The sequence below is a fragment of the Heterodontus francisci genome, chromosome 20 (genome assembly GCF_036365525.1).
Source record: "Heterodontus francisci isolate sHetFra1 chromosome 20, sHetFra1.hap1, whole genome shotgun sequence".
In the NCBI taxonomy this organism is placed as follows: domain Eukaryota; kingdom Metazoa; phylum Chordata; class Chondrichthyes; order Heterodontiformes; family Heterodontidae; genus Heterodontus; species Heterodontus francisci.
In genome coordinates, this window is record NC_090390.1 from 38,894,593 (window position 1) to 38,916,832 (window position 22,240).

Consider the following 22,240-nt stretch of genomic DNA (forward strand, 5'->3'; position numbering starts at 1 on the left):
TTCAGTACTATTGCCAGAATATTGTCAGGGCCCATAGCCTTTGTAGTATCCATGCCTTCAGTTGTTTCTTGATATCACGTGGGGGGTGAATTGAATTGGCTGAAGCCTGGCATCTGTGATGCTGGGGACTTCAGGAGGAGGGCGAGATGGATCAACAACACGGCACTTCTGACTGAAGGTTGTTGCAAATGCTTCAGCCTTATCTTTCGCACTGTTCAGGTGGGCTCCCCCATCATTGAAGAGCCACCTCCTCCAATTAGTTGTTTAATTGTCCACCACCATTCACAACTGGATGTGGCAGGACTGCAGAGCTTAGATCTGATCTGTTGGTTATGGGATTGCTGAGCTCTGACTATTGCATGCTGCTTACACATTTTGGAAGGCAAGTAGTCCTCTGTTTTAGCTTCACCGGGTTGACTCCTCATTTTTAGGTATGCCTGGTGCTGCTCCTGGCATGCACTCCTGCACTTTTCATTGAACCAGGGTTGGTTTCCTGGCTTGATGGTAATGGTAGAGTGGGGGATATGCCAGGCCATGAGGTTACAGATTGTGGTTGAGTACACTTCTGCTGCTGCTAATGGCCCACAGCGTCTCATGGATGCCCAGTTTTGCATTGCTAGATCTGTTTGAAATCTATCCCATTTAACACGGTGATAGTGCCACACAACACGACGGACGGCATCCTCCGTTTGAAGGCGGTACTTCGTCTCCACAAGGAGTGTGCGGTAGTCACTCCTACCAATACTCTCATGGACAGATGCATCTGCAGCAGGCAGATTGGTGAGGACGAGGTCAAGTATGTTTTTCCCTCACCACCTGCCGCAGACCCAGTCTAGCAGCTATGTCCTTTAGGACTCGGCCAGCTCGGTCAGCAGTGGTGCTACCGAGCCACTCTTGGTGATGGACATTGAAGTCCCCCAACCAGAGTACATTTTGCCCCCTTGCCACCCTCAGTGCTTCCTCCAAGTGGTGTTCAACATGGAGGAGTACTGAGTCATCAGCTGAGGGAGGGCGGTAGGTGGTAATCAGCAGGAGGTTTCCTTGCTCATGTTTGACCTGATGCCATGAGACTTCATGGGGTTTGGAGTCGATGTTGATATACTGGGAGTAATCCAGAGATTATTACTTTTGTCATCCTACTTGCTAATTTCCTACCTAGCTCCCTAAATTCTGACCGCAGGACCATAACCCTCTTTCTGCCTATGTTGTTCATACTAATGTGTATCATGACTGCTGGATGTTCACCCTCCCCCACCCCCCCTTAGTGTGCTCTGCAGCTGTTCAGTGACATCCTGACCATGGCACCAGGGAGGCAACATACCATCCTGGATTCACGTCTAAGGCCGTGGAAATGCCTGTCAATTCCTCTAACTATTGAATCACCTATCACTATTGCTCTCCCAGTCTTCCTTGTACCACCAGCACCTCCTTCCCCCCACCCACCAACCTGTACAGTGAACCACCCGTGGTGCCATGGACTTGGCTCTGGCTGCACTCACCAGTTGAACTATCACTCTCATCAGTATTGAGAACTGAATACTGGTTGGAGAGTGGGATGCACTCAGGGAACTCCTTCACGACCTGTTTGTTTCTACTTGACTTTGTGGTGGTCACCCATTCCCCTCTCTCCCTGCATACTCTTAAGCTGTGGGAAGACTATATCAATAAATGTACTATCCACGAAGCTCTCAACCTCACGGATGCACTGCAGTGACGCCATCTGTTGCTCAAGTTCTGAAATCCAGAGCTCAAGCTGCTGCAACCGACGACACTTCCTGCACAAAAGGTTATCTAGGACACTGGATGTACCCTGGAGTTCCCATATAGCACAGGATGTCCACTCTAGAGATTGGAGCAGCCCTACCATTCCTCTGTCAGTTAATAACCTTGCTACTGCTAATAAACCTTTAGCAATACTAAAACTTTACTATTACTATTAATAAACCTTATTAATGCTAATAAACCTAATACCGGTAAACCCGAATACTTAATACACCTTAATGGTAGTAATAAACCTTACTTTGAAAAAAGACTCACCAGTTTATTCCATAGTTTAGATAAGATAAATAGGAAATACTCACCAGCCAATCACTTACCTGCTTCCCTGCAATGTCACACCTTGATTTTTTTTCCAAACGCAGGTTTGTGGAGAGAGCTGGCTAAAGTTGATTGGGTAAATAAAATATATGGCAGTAAATAAATAGTGGGAAACATTTAAAGAAATGATTCAAGATTTTCAACAAAAATACATTCCATTATAAACTCAAACTCAGCAAGAAAGATGTATCTATGGTTTACCAGTGAAGTTAAGGATTGCATTAGAATAAAAGAAAAGGCTTATAATGTTGCGAAGAATTGTAGTAAATCGAAGAATTGGGTGAGTTTTAGAAACTAGCAAAAGGCGACCAAAAAGTTGATGAAAAGGGGGAAAAATATTAATGATAGTAAAAGAGTGTGGAACTTAAGGTAATTAATACCAGCAGAGAAAAAGTATTAAAAAAACTTAAGGGACTAAAAGATGACAAATCAACAGGTGCTGATGGCTTACATCCTAGGGTTCTAAAAGAGGAGCTGTAGAGATAGTGGATGCACTGATTATGATCTTCAAAAGTTCCCTAGATTCCAGAATGGTACCAGCAAATTGGAAGTTCAGGGATATAACATGCTATTCAAGAAAGGAGGGAAGAAAGAAAACAAGGAAGTACAGGCCAGTTAATCTGACATCAGTTATTGGGAAAATGCTGGAATCTATTATTAAGGAGGTCTTAATAATGGAGTGAGAAAATCATAGTATGATCACAATCAACACAGCTTTATGAAAGGTAAAACACATTTGACTAAATTTATTAAGAGGTTTCTGAAGATGTAACTAGTAGTGCAGTTAAAGGGAAGCCAGTAAATGGAGTATACTTGGATTTCCAAAAGACATTTGATAAAGTGCCAAACAAAAGGTTAATATGCAAAATAAGGGTTCATCAAGTTGGGGGTATATATGGACGACTGGTTAATCCCAGACAGGAATGAGAGAATAAATATCAGGGCATTTTCAAGTTGGCAGGCTGTGACTAGTGATGTGTTGCAAAGATCAGTGCATTTACCTCAGCTATTTATAATCTATATTAATGACTTGGACAAAGAGACCAAGAGTAAATGTATCCAAGTTTGCTGATGATACAAAGGTAAATGCGAATGAATGTAAGTTGTGAGGAGAATATAAAGAGGTTGCAAAGAGATTTAGACAGGCTAAGTGAGTGGGCAACAAGGTGGCTGATGAAATATGATGTGAGGTTATTCACTTTAGTAGTAAAAACAAAAAGGCAGAATATTTTTGAAAAGGCGTGCAACTTCTAGATGTTGATGGTGAGAGACTTGGGTGTGCTTGTACACAGAACACAAAGTCAGCATGCAGGTACAACAAGCAATTAGGAATACAAATGTCATGTTAGCCATTATTGCAAGGGGATTGGAATACAAGAATAAGGAGGTCTTTTTACAGTCGTATTGGGCTTTGGTTTGACCACACCTAGACTACTGTGCGCAGTTTTGGTCTTCATGCCTAAAGAGGCAATACAGTGAAGGCTCACTAGATTGGTAGCTAGGATGAGAGAGTTGTCCTGTGATGAGAGGCAGTAAATTGTGTCTATACTCACTGGAGTTTAGAAGGAAAGGTGATCTCATTGAAATATACAAGCTTCTGAAGGGGCACAGAGGGTGTTTACCCTGGCTGGGAAATCCAGAATACGGGGTCACAGTCTCAGGGTAAAGGGACGTTCATTCAGGACTGAGATGAGGAGAAATTATTTCATTCAGAAGGTTGTGAATCTTCCGAATTCTCTACCTCTGAGGAGTGTGGATGCTCCATGGTTGAGTATATTTAAAGCACAGATAAATAGATGTTTGGTCTTTTGGGGAATAAGGGATATGGGGAGTGAGCGGGAAAGTAGAGTTGAGGCAGATGAACAACCATGATGGCACTAAATGGCAGAGCAGGCTTGAGGGGCCCTATGGTCTTCTCCTCCTCCAATTTCTTGTTATGAGTTACAGAAAATTTGAAAATTACAAGTTTCATGCAAGATACAACAATAACTTGCATTACAGTTGAGGGACATTTTTCTTTAGTGAACTGATGTCACCATATTTAACTTGCAGTCAAATAGCTTATATTTTGTCAAATTGTTTAATTTATATGATATAAACCAGAAACAAATAACAAATAATGTAGTTCAATAACAAAGGGGGAGGACGAGAGTGAAGCAGTCGGAAAGGGTGAGGCCAAGAGCAGTGTTAGAAAAAGGATGGTGTGAGTGGCACAAGAGAAAAAGTAGTTAAAAATTAAATAAACAAAAACAAGTTAGATAGGGATGGCAGTGCAGGTGGTGTGCTGCAATTGCAGCGAGTAGGAGTACTTGGAAAGCATCACGATCTTGAACCACCACATCTGTAGTATGTGTCTGCATCTTGAGAAACTTCAGCTCAGAGTTGCAGAAGAATTTATACAGCAAAGTTGTTAATATACTAACCTACTACTTGCTGTTGAGCCAACAAGGAAAAATGCAAAAACATCCTGTGGTAAAGTGCATTACACCACTAAAAGATATAGAATCATGCTTACAAATAAGTGGTAGATCTTCTTAGATCATCTGAGTATCAGCATCTCTTGTGGATAATGCCAAGTCACACAAGAAAATTCCAACGTCTTGGAATAGTTGCCAGACTCCTTTTTTTTTGTATGAGCACTCTCTCCCCTCAGGACTGTTCCTTATAACTTAACTGCTTTGGATTTTCGCGCCTCATCATTTATGGCTCCTCAACATTTACCTATACACTCTGCCTCCTCCACTTCTCCAGGACCAAGCTTTCCCATGGCCTGGAAACAAACTCCTCAACTACCTCAATCTTTTCTCCGTTCAGGTTTTTAAAACCCAAGCTTGAAATCACCAATTGCTACTTCTAGACATTGCTTTTCAAACTCAACAGTGTCCTGGACCTCTAGCCTGGTTTTCCAATTTAAAAAAAAATTATTTAGCAAGGAAGAATTTCACAAGAAAATTGTAATCTTTCTTGAATACTTGTATTATCTTACAAATTCTTCCCTGACTGAGTTTCAACGGAGCAGCATAATTGCATTGCAAGACTTGACAGCCACAACCAGTTTTTAATGGTTATTTATGCCTATGTATCAATACCATATTTGGTCACATTTATACTTTTAAAATTATGTTTGTGTTCGAAAGATTAACCAAACCTCACTGGCAATTGCATTAAATATTTACTTCCAGACAAAATTAGCAATTACTGCTATTGTACATGACACGTTGCAATGAATGAAACAACTGAGGTGGTGTTGAAATTTTCTCCTTGAAAAAGGAATATCAAAATGTCTAGGTGACAGCGATACCATTCCTTTTTCTGGATGACTGCTGAGGCTCAGTAATCTATGCAGAGCTGTATCCTGCTCAACCTGGCTAAATTCCACACTTCAGATCCAGTTTAATCACCAAGATTGCCTACTTCCAGCTGATTTAGTGTCAGCCTCTTCCTACCTCACTTCAAAGATGCTGCAACCTTCATGCACTCTTTATTATCTCCAGGTTCACCATTTTGAAATCCCTTGCAAACTCCACACTACACAACTCCAACTTATCCACAACTAGCCACCATCATTCTATCTTGCACTAAATCCTGTTATCTATCAGCCCTGTCCTCAATCTCTTTTGGCTCCCCACCCAATCAGCGTATGGACTTCATAATACCCATCTACAAATTTCTCCATGGTTTTGCCTCATTCCTACTCTTGGCAACCTCATCTTGTCTCAATCTCAACTCATGTCCACTAATCTTCTGACTATTCTACAGTGCAGTCTCTCCTCTTCCCCACTCTATCAGAGGCAAAGAGACTTTATCCGTGATGTCTCTCACTCAAATTCGGTCCCCAAACTCCTTTGCTTTATTACATCTTCCAATCTTCAAAAGTCTCTTAAAATCTACTCTTTCACTAATTCTTTCCTAATCATTTCTGTTTATGAGTTATTCTAGAAATTACTGAAGGCGGCAAGAGACATGGATTAAATTGGGTGGCTCGTGGAGAAAAACAAACTGGATGGACTGAATGGCATGTTTCTGTGCTGTAACATTATATTAGTCCTACTCATGTCTAATCTTCACCATTGAAGCATTTTGTTCTGTTAAAGGACCTAAATAAATGTAATTGTAGTGAAACAAAAATAAGACTTAAAAACTATAAATAAAGTTTTAAGTAACCTGTAAGGTAAAAAGCATTAAGGAAGCATTTTTAAATATAATGTTTTTTTATTTATAATACACTTTGGCCAATGAAGTCTACAGATCAATAGGCAATACTGTACAATCAATACATATTCAAACCAGATCATTGATATTGTACTTTATGAACCAATATAAATGCTTTGCTGCTGTTCGAGAAAAACAGCATAAGGAAAGAAACAAAAAAGTTTGAGAGGTACAGTACAACTTTTTGGTGGTAGCAGTGGGGAGGGAGCAGGGGGTGAGGAGGAGGAAGGGGTTAGAACCCAGTATAATTCTTTACTTACCCACAATATAATACACTCAAGGGGAAAAAAAACTTGCATCTTTTCACTAAAGGAATTCAAATGTATCCACCACAGTACAAAATGTCCTGGAGATCATGTCTAGAACAAAAAACTACCTCAAAAACAGCTTTTCTTCAGTAAGCTAGTATAAAGTTGAATACATTATTTGTCAATCATGAAAAGCCACCCAATGTTGTATTTATCCTTAGTGTGTATAGAATATAGTGTATTCACTGTATAAAATGAGAGGCATTGTTTAGCTGGGGTTTAATAAAAAGATATGTTGCAAAAAAGTACGAACTTACAAATTCTGAAAATAAATTGTACAGTCAACAAAATTTAAAATGCAAGATTCTATAAACTAGAACATTTGCTGCTTTGCAGAAAGGTTACAATAGTTTTAATACTAATTAAATATTAGCCATCAAATCACTATAAAGAAAGTGCTTAAAAAAGCAACGAAAGCCAATCACATTCTTGGGTTCAATGATCACCGATAGCAGTAGCTGCCAGTTTCTGCCAAATGAAAGTGCTTTATTTTACTTCTTAAAAAAAAATGTGTACATTAGTCTGCACCAGCAGCGTACCCACAATACCATATAACAGCACAATTCGATATAACCAATAATGCACAACTGCTTGATAAGGATGATAGCACATTAACCAGGCTGCACTTGGACTCTTCTCATGCCTCCTCTTCCGGAAAATTCAATATCTTGCGGTGTGCCTGGCGCAAATACTGTTGCTGCTTGAAGTACACTTTAAAAGCCCCTTTGATGGCCACAAAGGCAATACCACCCTGCCAAATAAATAGACAAGAATATTAAGTCCACAGTCAAATAGACTCCAATGCTCTAGTATCTTGTTCCAAATTTCTAACTATATCTCCTCCACTTCTATTGATTCATAACTGCTGGGTTATTAATATAGTTGTAATAGAGTCAGGGTTATGAATTTCAAAACTAAATCTATGCAACACTGACACTTTGGCTGACATTTTCAATTAAAATAGAATTTAGCAGGTAATAGGCTTCCAGGCAGAAAGAATTGGTTCAGATAAGTTAGACTGAGGTTAAGGAACAAAAAGCTCTGAATCCCCATGGAATTAACAAGAATAAAAAAGATACTGCTAACCTTGGATTTGAAAAAAATATTTTAAATACAGAGCTAAATAAGTTCTTCATACTGTGTACAACACCGGGCTTGGTGTTACACAGCAAATATTCAGTTAACTCATTTTGGTGGTTTAGTTTTTTGATGAACCAGAGCCCCATCGTGCATTTTATATAACAAAAAGTATATTTTTAGCTGCTTGGTGAATTTCATGCTAATCGAGAGAGAAAATCAAAAAGGAAGAATATTAACATTATAGAATGGGCTCTCAACCTCACCACCACTGATAGTATCAAACATTCCCAGATCAGATGGTGCATGGTGGCCAGACACCTTCCTGCAGACTGGCCCAACATTACTTTGTTCCAACAGAAGACCACTACCAACTTCACCATTCTGAATATTCCATTCGCAGCACCACCCATCCTTCTGCACTGAACAAGTGCATCTGGCAAATTTATACCTATCAGTGTCAGAAGCAGTAATAGTTTTGGGTTGTGAATTTGTTCCCATGAAGAACATGGTTGGAACTACTCAATCTCATTTGACTAAATTCAATCCTTAAAATATTCAAAAGGTTCAACCAATTTAACCTCTTGAAGTGAATAGCTACAGCCCAAACATTCAAAGAGCAAAAGCTCTATGAAAGTCCCTAAATAACTGAAAGAAACTTAAGGGTATCAATATAACATTGCAACTTATACTATTCAATCCTATTCAGCTTCAATTTCAGATGGCAACTATATGACGCCAAGCAGGACACAAAGCATAATGTTTTTTTAAACATATTATAGCCTTCAATTCTGCTTGCAACCAGATATTTGTTCACTTTTTTTGGCAGAATTAACTAGCACATTATTACTTTTGCTAGATTCCATTCAACAAATCTACAATCTTATGGGCGGCACAGTGGCACAGTGGTTAGCACCGCAGCCTCACAGCTCCAGCGACCCGGGTTCGATTCTGGGTACTGCCTGTGTGGAGTCTGCAAGTTCTCCCTGTGTCTGCGTGGGTTTCCTCCGGGTGCTCCGGTTTCCTCCCACAAGCCAAAAGACTTGCAGGTTGGTAGGTAAATTGGCCATTATAAATTGTCACTAGTATAGGTAGGTGGTAGGGAAATATAGGGACAGGTGGGGATGTGGTAGGAATATGGGATTAGTGTAGGATTAGTATAAATGGGTGGTTGATGGTCGGCACAGACTCGGTGGGCCGAAGGGCCTGTTTCAGTGCTGTATCTCTAATCTAATCTTCTATTAAAAGGAAAATCTAATCTCTAGTTTGCATGAGACATGCTAGTTCTACAGTTATGCCATTCTTTTTAGACAATGGATAAGTATTCTGTCATTGTAAAGATCACATTTCTTGGTTTCATGTCTTAAAATTAATTTGGATATTCCTTAGTCCATCTGCACAATCTGTCCACGTTCCTTCCACTTACACTACTTACCCACCTGAATGTTCAGTTTTGAGTCACCTGCAAACTGTATTACAGAAAGTGCTCTTTTCCTGATCATTCTTGAATAATGTAAACAGCACGAAATCTAGAACCACCCTCTGTCAAATTCCCATGTCTCTGTCCTCTAGACAAAACCTTGTTCATTTGCCACTAATTTTTGGGGCCTGATGTTAACTCACTCAAAACCCATTCAGTGACAGAGTTAAAATCAATCTTTGGGTTTTAATTATCCAAGCCAATTTTCAGTCCAGTTTGCTAGTTAGCAATTAGTTCATGAGCTTTATTTATTTTAATAATAGCATCCAGAATACATCAAATAATTTCTTAAATCAGTGTAAATCATATCCACCAAACAGTGACGACTAATTTGCTGTTGAAATGAGTTTGTCATTAACATTTTAATTACCTCTACATGTTTTAGATTCCTGTAGCAACTTTAACTGTCCAGTCACCTGTGGTGAAAACTGAACTGCATAAATCATATTATGGTTGTCATTATGTAATCTTCCAAATTAACCAGTTTTTCCCTCAAAAGACATTTGAACTCTGGCTATAAGCAAGTCGAAAAACTACCCCAACCAACAATCTATCACTCTACTTCTTACACATTAAACACATTCTTAGGTTCTCCGTCACTCTAATCTGGGCTCAGTCTTTATGCTGTTTAGACTTCCACTCCATAATATCGCCTGCCTCAGCTTATCTGCTGATGAAATCCTTATCCATGCCCTTGTTACCCCCAGACTTGACTATTTTAACTCATTCCTGGCTGGCCTCCAATATTCTACTTCAACTTCATAAACTTGAGGTCATCCAATTCTCTGCTGCCCATGTCCTTACTTGGACCAAGTCCCATTCAACCATCAACCCTGTGCTCGCTAATCTACATTGGCTCCTGGTTAACCAACAATTCGTTTTAAAAATTCTCATAGTCATTTTCAAATCTCTCCATAGCCTTGCTCCTTCCTACCTCGAATCTCCTCCAGCTCCACAACCTTCTGAGATATTTGCACTCCTCTGATTCGGGTGGGCCTCGAGCATTCCTGATTTTAACTATTCCACCACTGGTGGCTGTGCTTTCAGCTGTCAAGACCCTAAACTCTGGAATTCCCTCCCTAGATTTCTCCATCTCCCTTCCCTCTCTTAAAATGCTGCTCAAAGTCTACCTCTTCAGCCAAAGTTTTAGACATCTGCCCTAATATCGCCATATCTGCCTCAGTATCAACTTTGCTTTATAATACTTGCTTTATAATATGGTTATATCAACATCTGAATTAAGACTAATTTTGAAATTACAGAAATGCTCCAACAATTAGGTTTTATAATTTGACATAGGGCTCATCTATTGTTCCATCTCTAGGAGTTATTGGAATCTTAACTAAAATTGTATTCAGAAAGGAAATAAACCAGGATTGTATCTCCCTGCTATGGTTAGTGGCAAGGGTACATGCTACCACGGATTGAACAGCCATATAAAAATAATGTAGACCCAGAAAATAAAATCGGATCCATGAAATTATGTCTTTGGTTTACAATAGTCTAGATTAAAGTAATACTTGCTTCCCCTTCTAGTCGCTTTAGTAGAATATTAGATAGCAAAACATTAAATATTGAATTTACCATGGTTTACCACACTCTGGACTGACTGAACTCACTGGTATCTGGAATGCTCAAGTGATTGGAGAGAATTCATAATATTGCCACTGAATAGGTTATTCTATGTGCATATACTTTATACTGAAAGAACTTCAATTCATACTGCACCATTTACAGTCTCAAGATGTCCGAAAACGCTTAACAGCTGATGTATTACTTTTAAACTGTAATTAATATGTACAGAAATAAGGCAGCAAATTTTCTTGTAGCAACGTTCCACAAATAGCAATGAGATAATGACGAAATAATATGCTTTGGTGATGTTGGTTGAATGATAAATATTGGCCAGGATACGGAGAACTCCCTTGCTCATCTTTGAATAATGCCATGTGATCTTTTACGTCCACCTGACAAGGCAGGCGGGGCAACTGTTTAACATCTCATCTGAAAGGTGGCAGCTCCAACAGTGCAGCATTCCTTCAGTATAGCACTGAGGTGTTGGCCTAGATTTTGTGCTCTTGTCTCTGGAGTGGGGCTTGAACCCATGACCTTCTGACTCAGTGGCTCAATGGGTAGCCTTCTTACCTAATATGTATATCCGCACATTTCAGAAAAATCCTTTACAATTGCTGTACATCTTAACAACTGAAGTTACTCCAGTAGTAAGAGTATGTGCAAGAACACTGAATAGTCAATGATAAATAGATATACATAGTATAGAGTTTTGTATGTAAAAGTTGAGTGCAAGAATATGTTTAAATAGATGGTTTAAACTGTTAGATTTAAAAATATTTCTCACCAAAATAGTCCTTTGCAGGTTTGAGTTGACACTGCTGAACATTAATTTACCGACTATAGTGGCAATAGTAGGAAAAACCAAAGCCCCACAAAGAATGCGAGTAGCTGACACATGATCTGCTAGTGGGCTGGCCTCGGCTGGAACACGAGGAACAGGGCAGCCTATTCCTATAAGAATAAAAACAGAAGGAAAAAGAGCATCAAAGAAAATTCACAAAACAGAGTAAACATAGACTTTGGTAGGAGGGGATTGAAAACATACACTCGCTATAAGAATAATATTTTCTGTTAGGAAATATCGTTCAGTTGTCAGCTATACTTTTCAATTATTATGCAACAATCTTGCTCCAGTTTCTTTTTTGCACAGAAAATAACCAAATGCATACGTCATGATATTTTTTCTTGGCATTTCTTTGTGGACGAAGATTTTGGGAAAGTTGCTGCAGGCCCGCTGGTGGCTAGTCAGGCCTATCCATGACCAGCTGATTCTCCCACAGCGGGTACAAGTGAAGGTGCAGTCGCTGCTGGGGGCAATTAGATCTATCCTTCTCTTCATTTTCTCTTTCATGCTGGCTCTTCGCTCAGTCTCAAAGGTGTCTGTAGCCCTCCTAATGCAGCATCTCCAGACATCACGATCTATGGCCTGCACTTCCCACTGGCGATGGTCAATGTGGCACACAGAGAGGGACTTCTTTAGGGAGTCCTTGAACTGTTTGCATGGGGCCCCTCTGCTCTTTTTACCAGTGGTCAGCTCTCCATACAACACAATCTTGGGCAAGCGACTGTCATCCATCTGCGCAATGTGACCTGCCCAACACAGTTGGCTTTGCAGGAGGATGGCCTTGATGCTGGTGATGTTGGCTGTTTCCAGGACTTCAATGTTTGTGATGCGGTCCTGACAGCAGATCTTAAGGATGCTGTGGAGGCAGAGCTGATGGAAGCGCTCTGGAGGGCATACATGGTGATGGTATAGGACTCATGACTCGGTGCCATACGGACTACGGCTTTGTACACTGAGTTTGGTCTGTGCTCCGAGGCTGTGGTTGCTCCACACTAGTTTGTAGAGTCTGCCGAAGGTGCTGTTTGCTTTTGAGAGCCTATTGTCCGCTTCCTTGTTTATGATGGCATCAAACGAGATGAGGCTCCCCAAATAAGTAAACTGTCATGATATAAAGTAGGACTAAAAGCCAACAAACAATTGGTAAACTGTCTTATTCAAGAAAGCCATTTTCTGTTATTCCTAAATACTAATTCCAGAATCATGTTTGTCAAAGTATTCCAAAGTAAGCCATTTGAGTCTGCAGGCAAATTATTACAGTCGTCTTTCTTGATCCCCTGGGCACAGAATATTACAGAAGAATTTATTGAATTCTTGATTTAGTATGTAAACAAAGCCAATTTCATAACTTATATGACAAACTCTTTCTTGTGCAGTGTTCTATTACACCATGTTTCCATTTGGTTTTTTAAAATAGAGATTAAAATTACTTTAAAATTTAGTGCAGTTATGGGTATCATGTTTCCTCTTGCAAAAAGGGCAACACTATGAAGCAACACTTATGGTGCCAATTTATAGAGATAGTCATCAAGCTTCCCATATTATATTATGTTACCTTTGCAGCATGAACCTATTTTACTTGTGGTGCTGACACAATCAGAGCATCAAGTTGCTATGGATTTGATTGTGTGTTTGTTGTTGCGCAGCATCAGCCCACACATGCTTAGTTTTTTTTGCCATTTAACTAGCAGTAGTTTAAGGGGAAGCAGATCTTCCCAGCTTAGTATCTCAATCAGAATCAATTACACATTCAACAAACATGAAAAATATCTACTGCTTACATAGGGCGGCTTCAATTTTGCATTAATAAGACAACAAAAAACTGCCACTGTTAGAAATTCTCTATTGTGAAGCAATTAAAAGATAATCATTTGCAGCATAAAATACATCTACAGTAAGTGCCTGCAGCTCAAGGAGCTTTGGCACTGAGTCGCTAAGCTGATGGCCGAGATACAAACACTGCGATGCATCAGGGAGGGTGAAATTTACCTGGACATTTTGTTCCAGAAGACAGTCACACCCCATAGGATAGGGTCGTCTGATTTGGTCAGTGGTCTGGGACAGGAGGGTGTGACTGTGAGTGAGGCAGGTAAGGGGATTGAAAAAGCAGAAGTGGAGAAGCCTCAGCCCTTGCAATTGTCCAACAGGTTTGAGGTTCTTTCAGCTTGTATGGATGAGAGTGAGGGCTGCAGGATGGATGAGCAAACAGACCATGGCATCGTGGTACAGGAAGCCATTCATGCAGGGGGAGTGTATAGGAATGTAGTGGTACAGTATAGTCAGGCGGATAGACACCATTCTCTGCAGTCAAGAGCGAGAGGCTGTTGTCATGCTAGGCCCCCACCGTCAAGAATGAGGTACATGAATTTTGTCATGAACATTGATTTTTAACTGTTACTGGAGTGAAGACGACTTGTTAAACAGGTCTGCCATGGCTGGAAAAGACATTTGCATATTAACAGACAGTATTTGGAAGGACAAAGCAGCCATTCCCTGACATTCAACCCACGATGGACTTTTGATCACCAGACGTTGAAGGTGGGGAGTTCGCATTCCAGGCTGAGTGCTAAGATGGCCGAATACACAAACGGATATGGTCAAACCAGCTAGTCACATGACTAACCTGCTGGGCAACTTGAGTTTTTTTGAATTTATACTAACAGTTTGGGCAGAAAGTTGTTTGCTCCTGGACTGAGAAGATCTCTCTCCTGTCTGCTCCCATCTCTTTCTCACAAGCCTCTGAATCCACTGAAGACACATGAACCCCAAGAGAGAAAAGTCTCCTAAAGTGAACAAGGTTTAAGAATAATATTGGACACCAACAAAAAGATCTACCTACAATCAAGGACTCTACAGTGAGCTTGAAGAACTTTAACAACTCTTCAGATATTGCCTCAAATTTTTCCACTTTATTCTGCTCTGTTCTGTCTCTATCTGCACGTGTGTATCGCATATGCATGCTAGTGTGGGCCCGTTGTGTATCCATAGATGTCAACTGAATTAGAGTTTAAGTTTAATAAATTTCTACTTTTCTTCCTTAAACCTAAGAAAGCCTGTTTGTGCTGGTTTCTTTGCCTTATAATTGGAAAGCAGTGAACAAGAATTCACCAAGGGGGAGCTAAAAACACGGTGTGTTTAAAATTAAACCCTGTTGCAGTAAGACCAGGTGAGGGTTGAGAGGGATCCCTAGACACTTTTCTCACCCGGTCGTAACACTGTGTTGCTTGCCTGATGCCAGGGCTTGGGACGTCTGCTCAGGGTTGAAGAGGAACTTGCAGTGCCCACGTGGGTACCAATGACATAGACAGGACTAGGAAAGAGGTTCTGCATAAAGAATATGTGTAGCTAGGGGCTAAATTAAAAAGCAGAACCTCAAAAGGTAATAACCTCTGGGTTATTACCTGAGCCATGAGCAAATTGACATAGGGCAAATAAGATTAGACAGTTAAATGCATGGCTCAAAGATTGGAGTGGGAAATATAGGTTTTGATTCATGGGGCATTGGCAGCAGTACTGGGGAAAGTGGGAGCTGTACCGTTGGGACAGTCTTCACCTGAACTGTTCTGGGACTAGTGTTCTGATGAGTCGTATAACTAGGGCAATGGAGAGGGTTTTAAACTAAATAGTGGGGACGAGGGATCAAGTGAGGCAAGATGTGATAATTTAAAGGAGAGAGGTGAAGGCAAGAGAGCAAGATAGCAATACGGATAATGATAATCAAGGTGTGACAGGAAGGGACAGTACATAGAAACTCGAGTGAGCCAGCAGATAAGACTAGAGGTTGTGAACTAAGAGTGGGTGTAGGGTTCGGGAGAGGTGAGATTTAGAAATCCAAAGAGAAGGGCCAAAGTTTCGGAACAGTATAGCATTGTGGGTAAAGTCAAGCAATGGGACAATGGAACATGAGCAAATAAGGTAATTGAAGGAAACAGAAGCAAAAAAATTAAATTAAGATCCTATATCTGAATGCGCAAAGCATCTGCAATTAGATGAACGAGTGGCACAAATAGAGGTATATGATTTAGATCTAATCATCATTAGAGACATGGCTGCATGGTGATCAAGGTTGGGAAATAAATATTTCAGGGTACACAATATTTCGAAAAGACAGAATAGCAAAGGAGGAGAGGTAGCACTGATGGTAAAGGATGACACAAGGGTAGTAGTGAGAAAGGATCTGGCCTCAGAAGATCACAAAGTAAAATCAGCATGGGTAGAAATAAGGAATAGCAAGAATCTGAAAACACGGCGGGAGTAGTTTATAGGCCCCCTAATAGTAGTTATATCATTGGACAGAGTATTAAACAAGAAACTATTGGAGGTTGTAACATAGACAATGTGTTAATTGTGGGGGTCTTTAATCTTCATATAGACTGGGAAAATGAAATTGGCAGGAGTGGTCCAGAAGATGAGTTTGTAGAATGTTTTCGGGACAGTTTCTTGGAGCAATCTGTTGTGGAGCCAACTAGGAATAAAGCTGTCTTAAATCTAGTTTGGTGTAATGAAACAGGGTTAATAAGCAAATGTCATAGTAAAAGATCCACTGGGAAACAGTGATCATAATACCATTGAATTCCATGTTAAGTTTGAAAGCGACATGTTCCAATCACAAACAAGAATCTTAAACTTAAAGTACGTAGACATGAAGGGAGAACTGGCTAAGATCAATCGGGTGAATACACTAAAAGGTATGATGGTAAATGAACAGTGGGAAACCTTTCAAGAAACAATTCAAAATGTTCAACAAAAATACATTCCTTTGAAAAACAAAAACTCAGCCAGAAAGGCTTATCTGTGGCTCACTCAGGAGGTTAAGGACAGTATTAGATTAAAAGACTTGCTACTCTTTTTTGCAATATTGTAAGTCTGAGGATTGGGAGTGTTTTAGAAACCAAAGGACCACCAAAAGGATGATAAAGGAAAAAAAAGAATGTGTAAACTAGTCAGTAACATAAAAATAGATTGTAAGAGCTTTTATAGGTATATCAAAAGGAAGAGAATAGCCAAAGTAACCATTGGTCCCTTGGAAGCAGAGACAGGAGAAATTATCATGGGGAATTAGGAAATGGCAGAGGCATTGAACAAATAATTTGTGTCTGTCTTCACAGTAGAAGACACAAGTTCCATACCAGAAATAGACAGTAACCTAGAGGTTAAACAGTGAGGAAATTAAGGAAATTCACATCAGCAGAGAAAAAGTACTGGAGAACCTTAAGGGACTAAGATCTGCCAAATCTCTAGCCTTTCATCCTAGGGTTCTAAAAGAGATAGCTACAGATTATAGTGGATGCGCTAGCTAGGATTTTCCAAAATTTCCTAGATTTGTGAACTGCCCCATCAGATTGGAACTTGGCAAATGTTACACTGCTTGTCAAGAAAGGAGGGAGGGGGAAACAGGGAACTACAGGCCAGTTAGCCTAACATGTGGGTGTACCTACCTCGCACAGACTGCAGCAGTTCAAGAAGACAACTCATCACCCTCTTCTCAAGGGCAATTCGGGATGGGCAATAAATTCTGTCCTAGCCAGCAATGCCCACATCCCACAAATGAATAAAAAAAATACATCAGTTATTGGGAAAAATGCTGGAACCTATTATTAAGGAAGTCTTAACAATGCACTTAGAACAACACAGTCTGATTAGAACAAGTCAACATGGTTTTACTAAAGGGAAATCCTGTTTGACAAATTTATTTGAGTTTTTTGATGATGTGACTAGTAGGGGAGATAAAGGGGAACCAGTAAATGTAGTATACCTGGATTTCCAAAAGGCATTCAATAAAGTGCCACACAAAAGGTTAATTGGCAAGATAAGGGCTCATGGAGTTGGGGGTAATATATTAGCATGGATAGATGATTGGTTAACAGGCAGGAAGCAACGAGTGGACATAAATGTGGCATTTTCAAGTTGGCAGGCAGTGGAGTGCTGCAAGGATCAGTGCTGGGTCCTCAGCTATTTACTACCTATATCAATGACTTAGATAAAGAGACAAAGAGTTATTTCTCTAAGTTTGCTGATGATACAAAGGTAGGTGGAAAGATTAGCTGTGGGGAGGACAAAGAGGCGCTAAAAGAAATATAGACAGGTTAAGTGAGTGGACAACAAGATGGCAGATAGATTCTTGTTAAGGGAATCAAGGGTTCTCAGGGGTATAGGGAAGTGTGAAGTTATGCACTTTACATACGAACATCCGAATTAGGATCAGAAGTAGGCCATTCGGCCCCTCGAGCCTGCTCTGCCATTCAATAAGATCATGGCTCATATGTTTGTGTTTCGAATTCCACACTCCCATATACCCGAGAACCCTTGATTCCCTTAAGAATCTATCTACCCCCTCCTTAAAAATATTCAATGACCCGCCCTCCACCACCTTCTGAGGCATGGAGTTCCAAAGTCGCACAAACCTCAAAATATTTCTCCTCCTTTGGTCGTCAGAATAGAAAAGCAGAATTTTTTTTAAAAGATGTGCAACTTGTAAGCATCAATGCTCAAAGAGACTTGGGTGTGCTTGTACAAGGAACACAGAAAGTTAACATGCAAGCACAACAAGCAATTAGGAAGGCAAATAGCATGTTGGCTTTTATAGCAAGGGGACTGGAGCACAGGAATAAGGAATTATTGCTGCAATTGTACAGGGTTTTGGTGAGATCATATCTGGAATACTGTGTGCAGTTTTGGTCTCCACATTTAAAAAAGGATATACTTGTATTGGAGGCAGTGCAGCGAAGGTTCACTAGATAGGACAACCACTGTTCCCAGGGACCAATGCTGACAGGCTAAGTAAATTGGGCCTGTACCCATTGGAGTTTAGAAGAATGTGAGGTGATCGCATTGAACCATAAAAGATTCTAAAGGGGCTGGATAGGATAGACACAGAGATTATTTCCACTGGTCGAGGAATCTAAAACAGGGAGGCAGAGATTCAGGATGAGGGGCTGATCATTTAGGACTGAGATGAGGAGAAAGTACTTCACTCAAAGTGTTGTGAATCTTTGGAATTCTCTACCCTAGAGGGTTGTGGGTGCTCCATTGTTGAATATATTTAAAGCTGGGATATACAGATCTCTCAGGGAATCAAGGGATATGGCGAGTGGGTGGGAAAGTGGAGTTGAATCCTAAGATCAGCCATGATCATTTTGAATGGCGGAGCAGGCTCGATGGGCCATATGGTCTACTCCTGCTCCAATTTCTTGTGTTCTTGCATAGATTCAAAAGGGAGAGAATCAAAGCTGGAAATGGAAGGCAGCAAATTAGCAAGCGCATATGGGAGGCAGAGAAAACAAAGGCTATAAAATAGATAATGAAGGAGTTGTTCTGTGATTAGTGGTACATTACTTCAATGCAAGATTTTAGTGAATAAGGCGGATGAGCTGAGGACACAGTGACACTTGGAAATACAATGATATCGTTATGACTGAAACAAGGTTTAAACGGCAGGAATGGGAGTTGGAACATTACTGGTCACAGGGTTTTCAGATGGGATAGAGAGGTAATAAGAAAGGTGTGGGGGACAATGTCGCAATATTGGTTAAAAGAATAGCTATAAGGAGGGTTGATCTGCTAGAAGGATAATGAAATATGTCATACAGGTTGAGCTGAGGAACAGAAAAGGATTATACTATAGACCTCAAAACACGGAGGGAGGGGCAGACAGCAAAAATGTAGACAAATTGCTGAGAAGTTTAGAAACAATTGGGCTGTAATAATAAGGGATTTCAACTGTCCTAAAGTTAACAGAGATAAAATCAGTGATAGGTACAGAGGGCACAGAATTCTTACAATGCATTCAGAAGAACTTTTTTAGCCATTGCATAGCAAGCCCAACAAGAGAACGGGCAGTTCTGGGTTTAGATTTAGACAAACAAAGCTGGGCAGCTGGAAGGGGCATTAGTGGGACAGCATTTTGGCATCGCGATCATAACTCAGTTAGATTTAGTGTAGTTATGGAAAAGGACAAGCACAGTGGCGCAGTGGTTAGCACCGCAGCCTCACAGCTCCAGGGACCCGGGTTCGATTCTGGGTACTGCCTGTGTGGAGTTTGCAAGTTCTCCCTGTGTCTGCGTGGGTTTTCTCCGGGTGCTCCGGTTTCCTCCCACAAACCAAAAGACTTGCAGGTTAATAGGTAAATTGGCCATTATAAATTGTCACTAGTATAGGTAGGTGGTAGGGAAATATAGGGATAGGTGGGGATGTTTGTTGGGAATATGGGATTAGTGTAGGATTAGTATAAAAAATGGGTGGTTGATGTTCGGCACAGACTCGGTGGGCCGAAGGGCCTGTTTCAGTGCTGTATCTCTAATCTAATCTAATATCAGGAGTAAAAGTTTTACATCGGGGGAAGGCCAATTTTACTTAGCTGAGATGGGATTTGGCAAAAGTGGACTGGAAACAGCTACTTGAAGGTAAATCAGTGTTACAGCAGAGAGGGGCAAATGAGGAGATACAGAAGGTTTAGAATAAATACGTTCCCACAAAGAAAAAGGGTGGGACTCCCCAAATCTAGATCGTTGCCCCCCACCACCCCTCCCCACCCCCACACCCTGGATTTCAGAGTATAGAGAATAGGATAAAGCAAAAAGGGGAAGCTTATGTCAGGTAGCATGAGCTCAATACTGCAGAAAGCCTAGAGGGGTGAAATTAAAAGGGAAACTAGGAAAGCAAAAAGAGGGGGGCATGAAAAAAATATTGGCAAATATCAAGGAAAAACCTCCCAAGATGTTTTACAAATATATTAAGAAGAAGAAGATAACCAAGGAAAGAGGAGGGCCAATTAGAGACCAAAAAGGTAACTTGTGTGTGGAGGCAGAAAGCGTGGGCACGGTTCATAATGAATACTTTGCATTTGGCTTCACAAAAGAGGATGATGATGCAGACATTAGAGATAAGGAAAAGGAAAGTGAAATATTGGATGGTATAAACATAGTGAGAGAAGAAACATTAAAGGGGCTTAGCATCTTCTGACAGTGGATAAATCACCAGGCGTGGATGCAATGTATCCCAGGCTGCTAAGAGAAGCAAGGGAGGAAAAAGTGGAGGCTCCAACCATCATTTTCCAATCATCTCTGGTTACAGGCATGGTGCTGGAGGACAGCTAATGTTACACCATTTTTCATAAAGGGACAGACCAAATGATTCCAGACCAATCAGCCCAACCTCAGTAATGGACAGATAATTGGAAAAAATTCTGAGGGTAAGTAAAATGGTAATTTAGGCAGGCAGGAATCAATCAGGAGGGTCAGAATTATTTTGTTCAGCAAAGGTCATGTCTGACTTGATTGAATTATTTTTTGGGTGGTTCAAGGAAGGCCAATGAGAGTAGCACATTCGTTGCAGGTTACATGGATTTTAACAAGGCTTTTGACAAGATCCTACACGACAGACCAATCAGAAAAGCAACAGCCCACAGGATTTGAGGGCAAGTGGATCCAAAATTAGCTCAGTGGCAGGTACTGGAACACAGTTCCCAGTGGGGTTCCACTGGGTTCAGTACTGGGTCCCTTGCTTTCCATGGTATAAATCAATGATTTGGACTTTAATGTAGGGGGCATGATTAGAAGTTTCCAGATGATGTGGTTGATAGCGAGGAAGAAAGCTGTAGACTGCAGGAAGATATCAATAGACTGGTCAGGTGGGCAGAAAAGTGGCAAATGTAATTCAATCCTGAAAAGTGTAAGGTAATGCATGTGGGGAGGGCAAATAAGGCAAGGGTATACGCAATAAATGGTGGGATACAGAGAAGTGTAGAGGAGCAGAGGAACCTTAGAGTGCACGTCCACATATCCCTGAAGGTAACAGGACAGGTAGAATAGGTGGTCAAGAAGTCATACAAGATACTTTCCCCGGTTAGCCGAGGAACAGAATACAAGAGCAGGGAGGTTATGCTCAAATTGTATCAAACCCCAGTTAAGGCGCAGCTAAATGAGTACATACAGTTCTTGATCACATTACAGGATGTGATTGCACTAGAGAGGGTAAAGAGATGTGTGTAAAAAATTATGAGGGGCCATTATAGAGTGGATAGGAAGGAACATATCTCATTAGCAGAGGAGGTCAATAACCAGGGAGCATAGATTTGAAGTAACTGGCAGAGAATTAGAGGCGGTTTGAGGAGAATTTTTTTGGTGGGGGATCTGGAACTCACTGCTTGGAAGGGTGGTAGAGCCAGAAACCCTGATCACATTTAAAAATTACATGGAAATGCACTTGAAGTATCATAACCTACAGGGCTCTTTTTTTGGCTGGCATAGACACAATGGGCCAAATGGTCTCCTTCTGTACTGCAAATATTATATGTTTGTCTCAGATTCACCAGGAGTGGGAAACTGTAGTTAGGACAACAGACTTGAGACACTGGAGCAAGAAGGTTGAAATGTTAACTCTATTTCTCCACAGATGCTGCCTGACATAATGTGACCTCCTGTTGCTCTGTACTTTTTTGTTTTATTTCTCAGATAGGGTTCAGGGTCTGATGGAAGAGAGTCATATCGGTTTCCTATATTAGGCAAAACACCATTAGCCCTTCTCTAGAAAAAATGTGTCAAGAGCCAAACGTACAGGCATATTAGAGTTACTGAATATAGTATACACTGAAAAACTGATTATTCTCAAAAGCTTAGCAGGTCTCCCTATTCATCTAATTCAAATATCCTT

The 22,240-nt window shown here is 40.6% G+C and overlaps 1 protein-coding gene across 3 annotated transcripts in view; it reads right to left on the reverse strand.

Moving 5' to 3' along the window:
* Nucleotides 1–6,308: 6,308 nt before the first annotated feature.
* Nucleotides 6,309–22,240, reverse strand: part of marchf5 (membrane-associated ring finger (C3HC4) 5) — a 119,049-nt gene continuing 103,117 nt past the window's right edge. For all 3 annotated transcript variants that reach the window (XM_068052635.1, XM_068052636.1, XM_068052633.1), the window contains exons 5-6: nt 11,534–11,700; nt 6,309–7,368 (exon numbers count right to left, since the gene is read on the reverse strand). In XM_068052635.1, the coding sequence (XP_067908736.1) occupies nt 7,255–7,368; nt 11,534–11,700 (281 nt within the window). In that variant the 3' untranslated portion in view covers nt 6,309–7,254. The remainder of the gene's footprint in view (nt 7,369–11,533; nt 11,701–22,240) is intronic.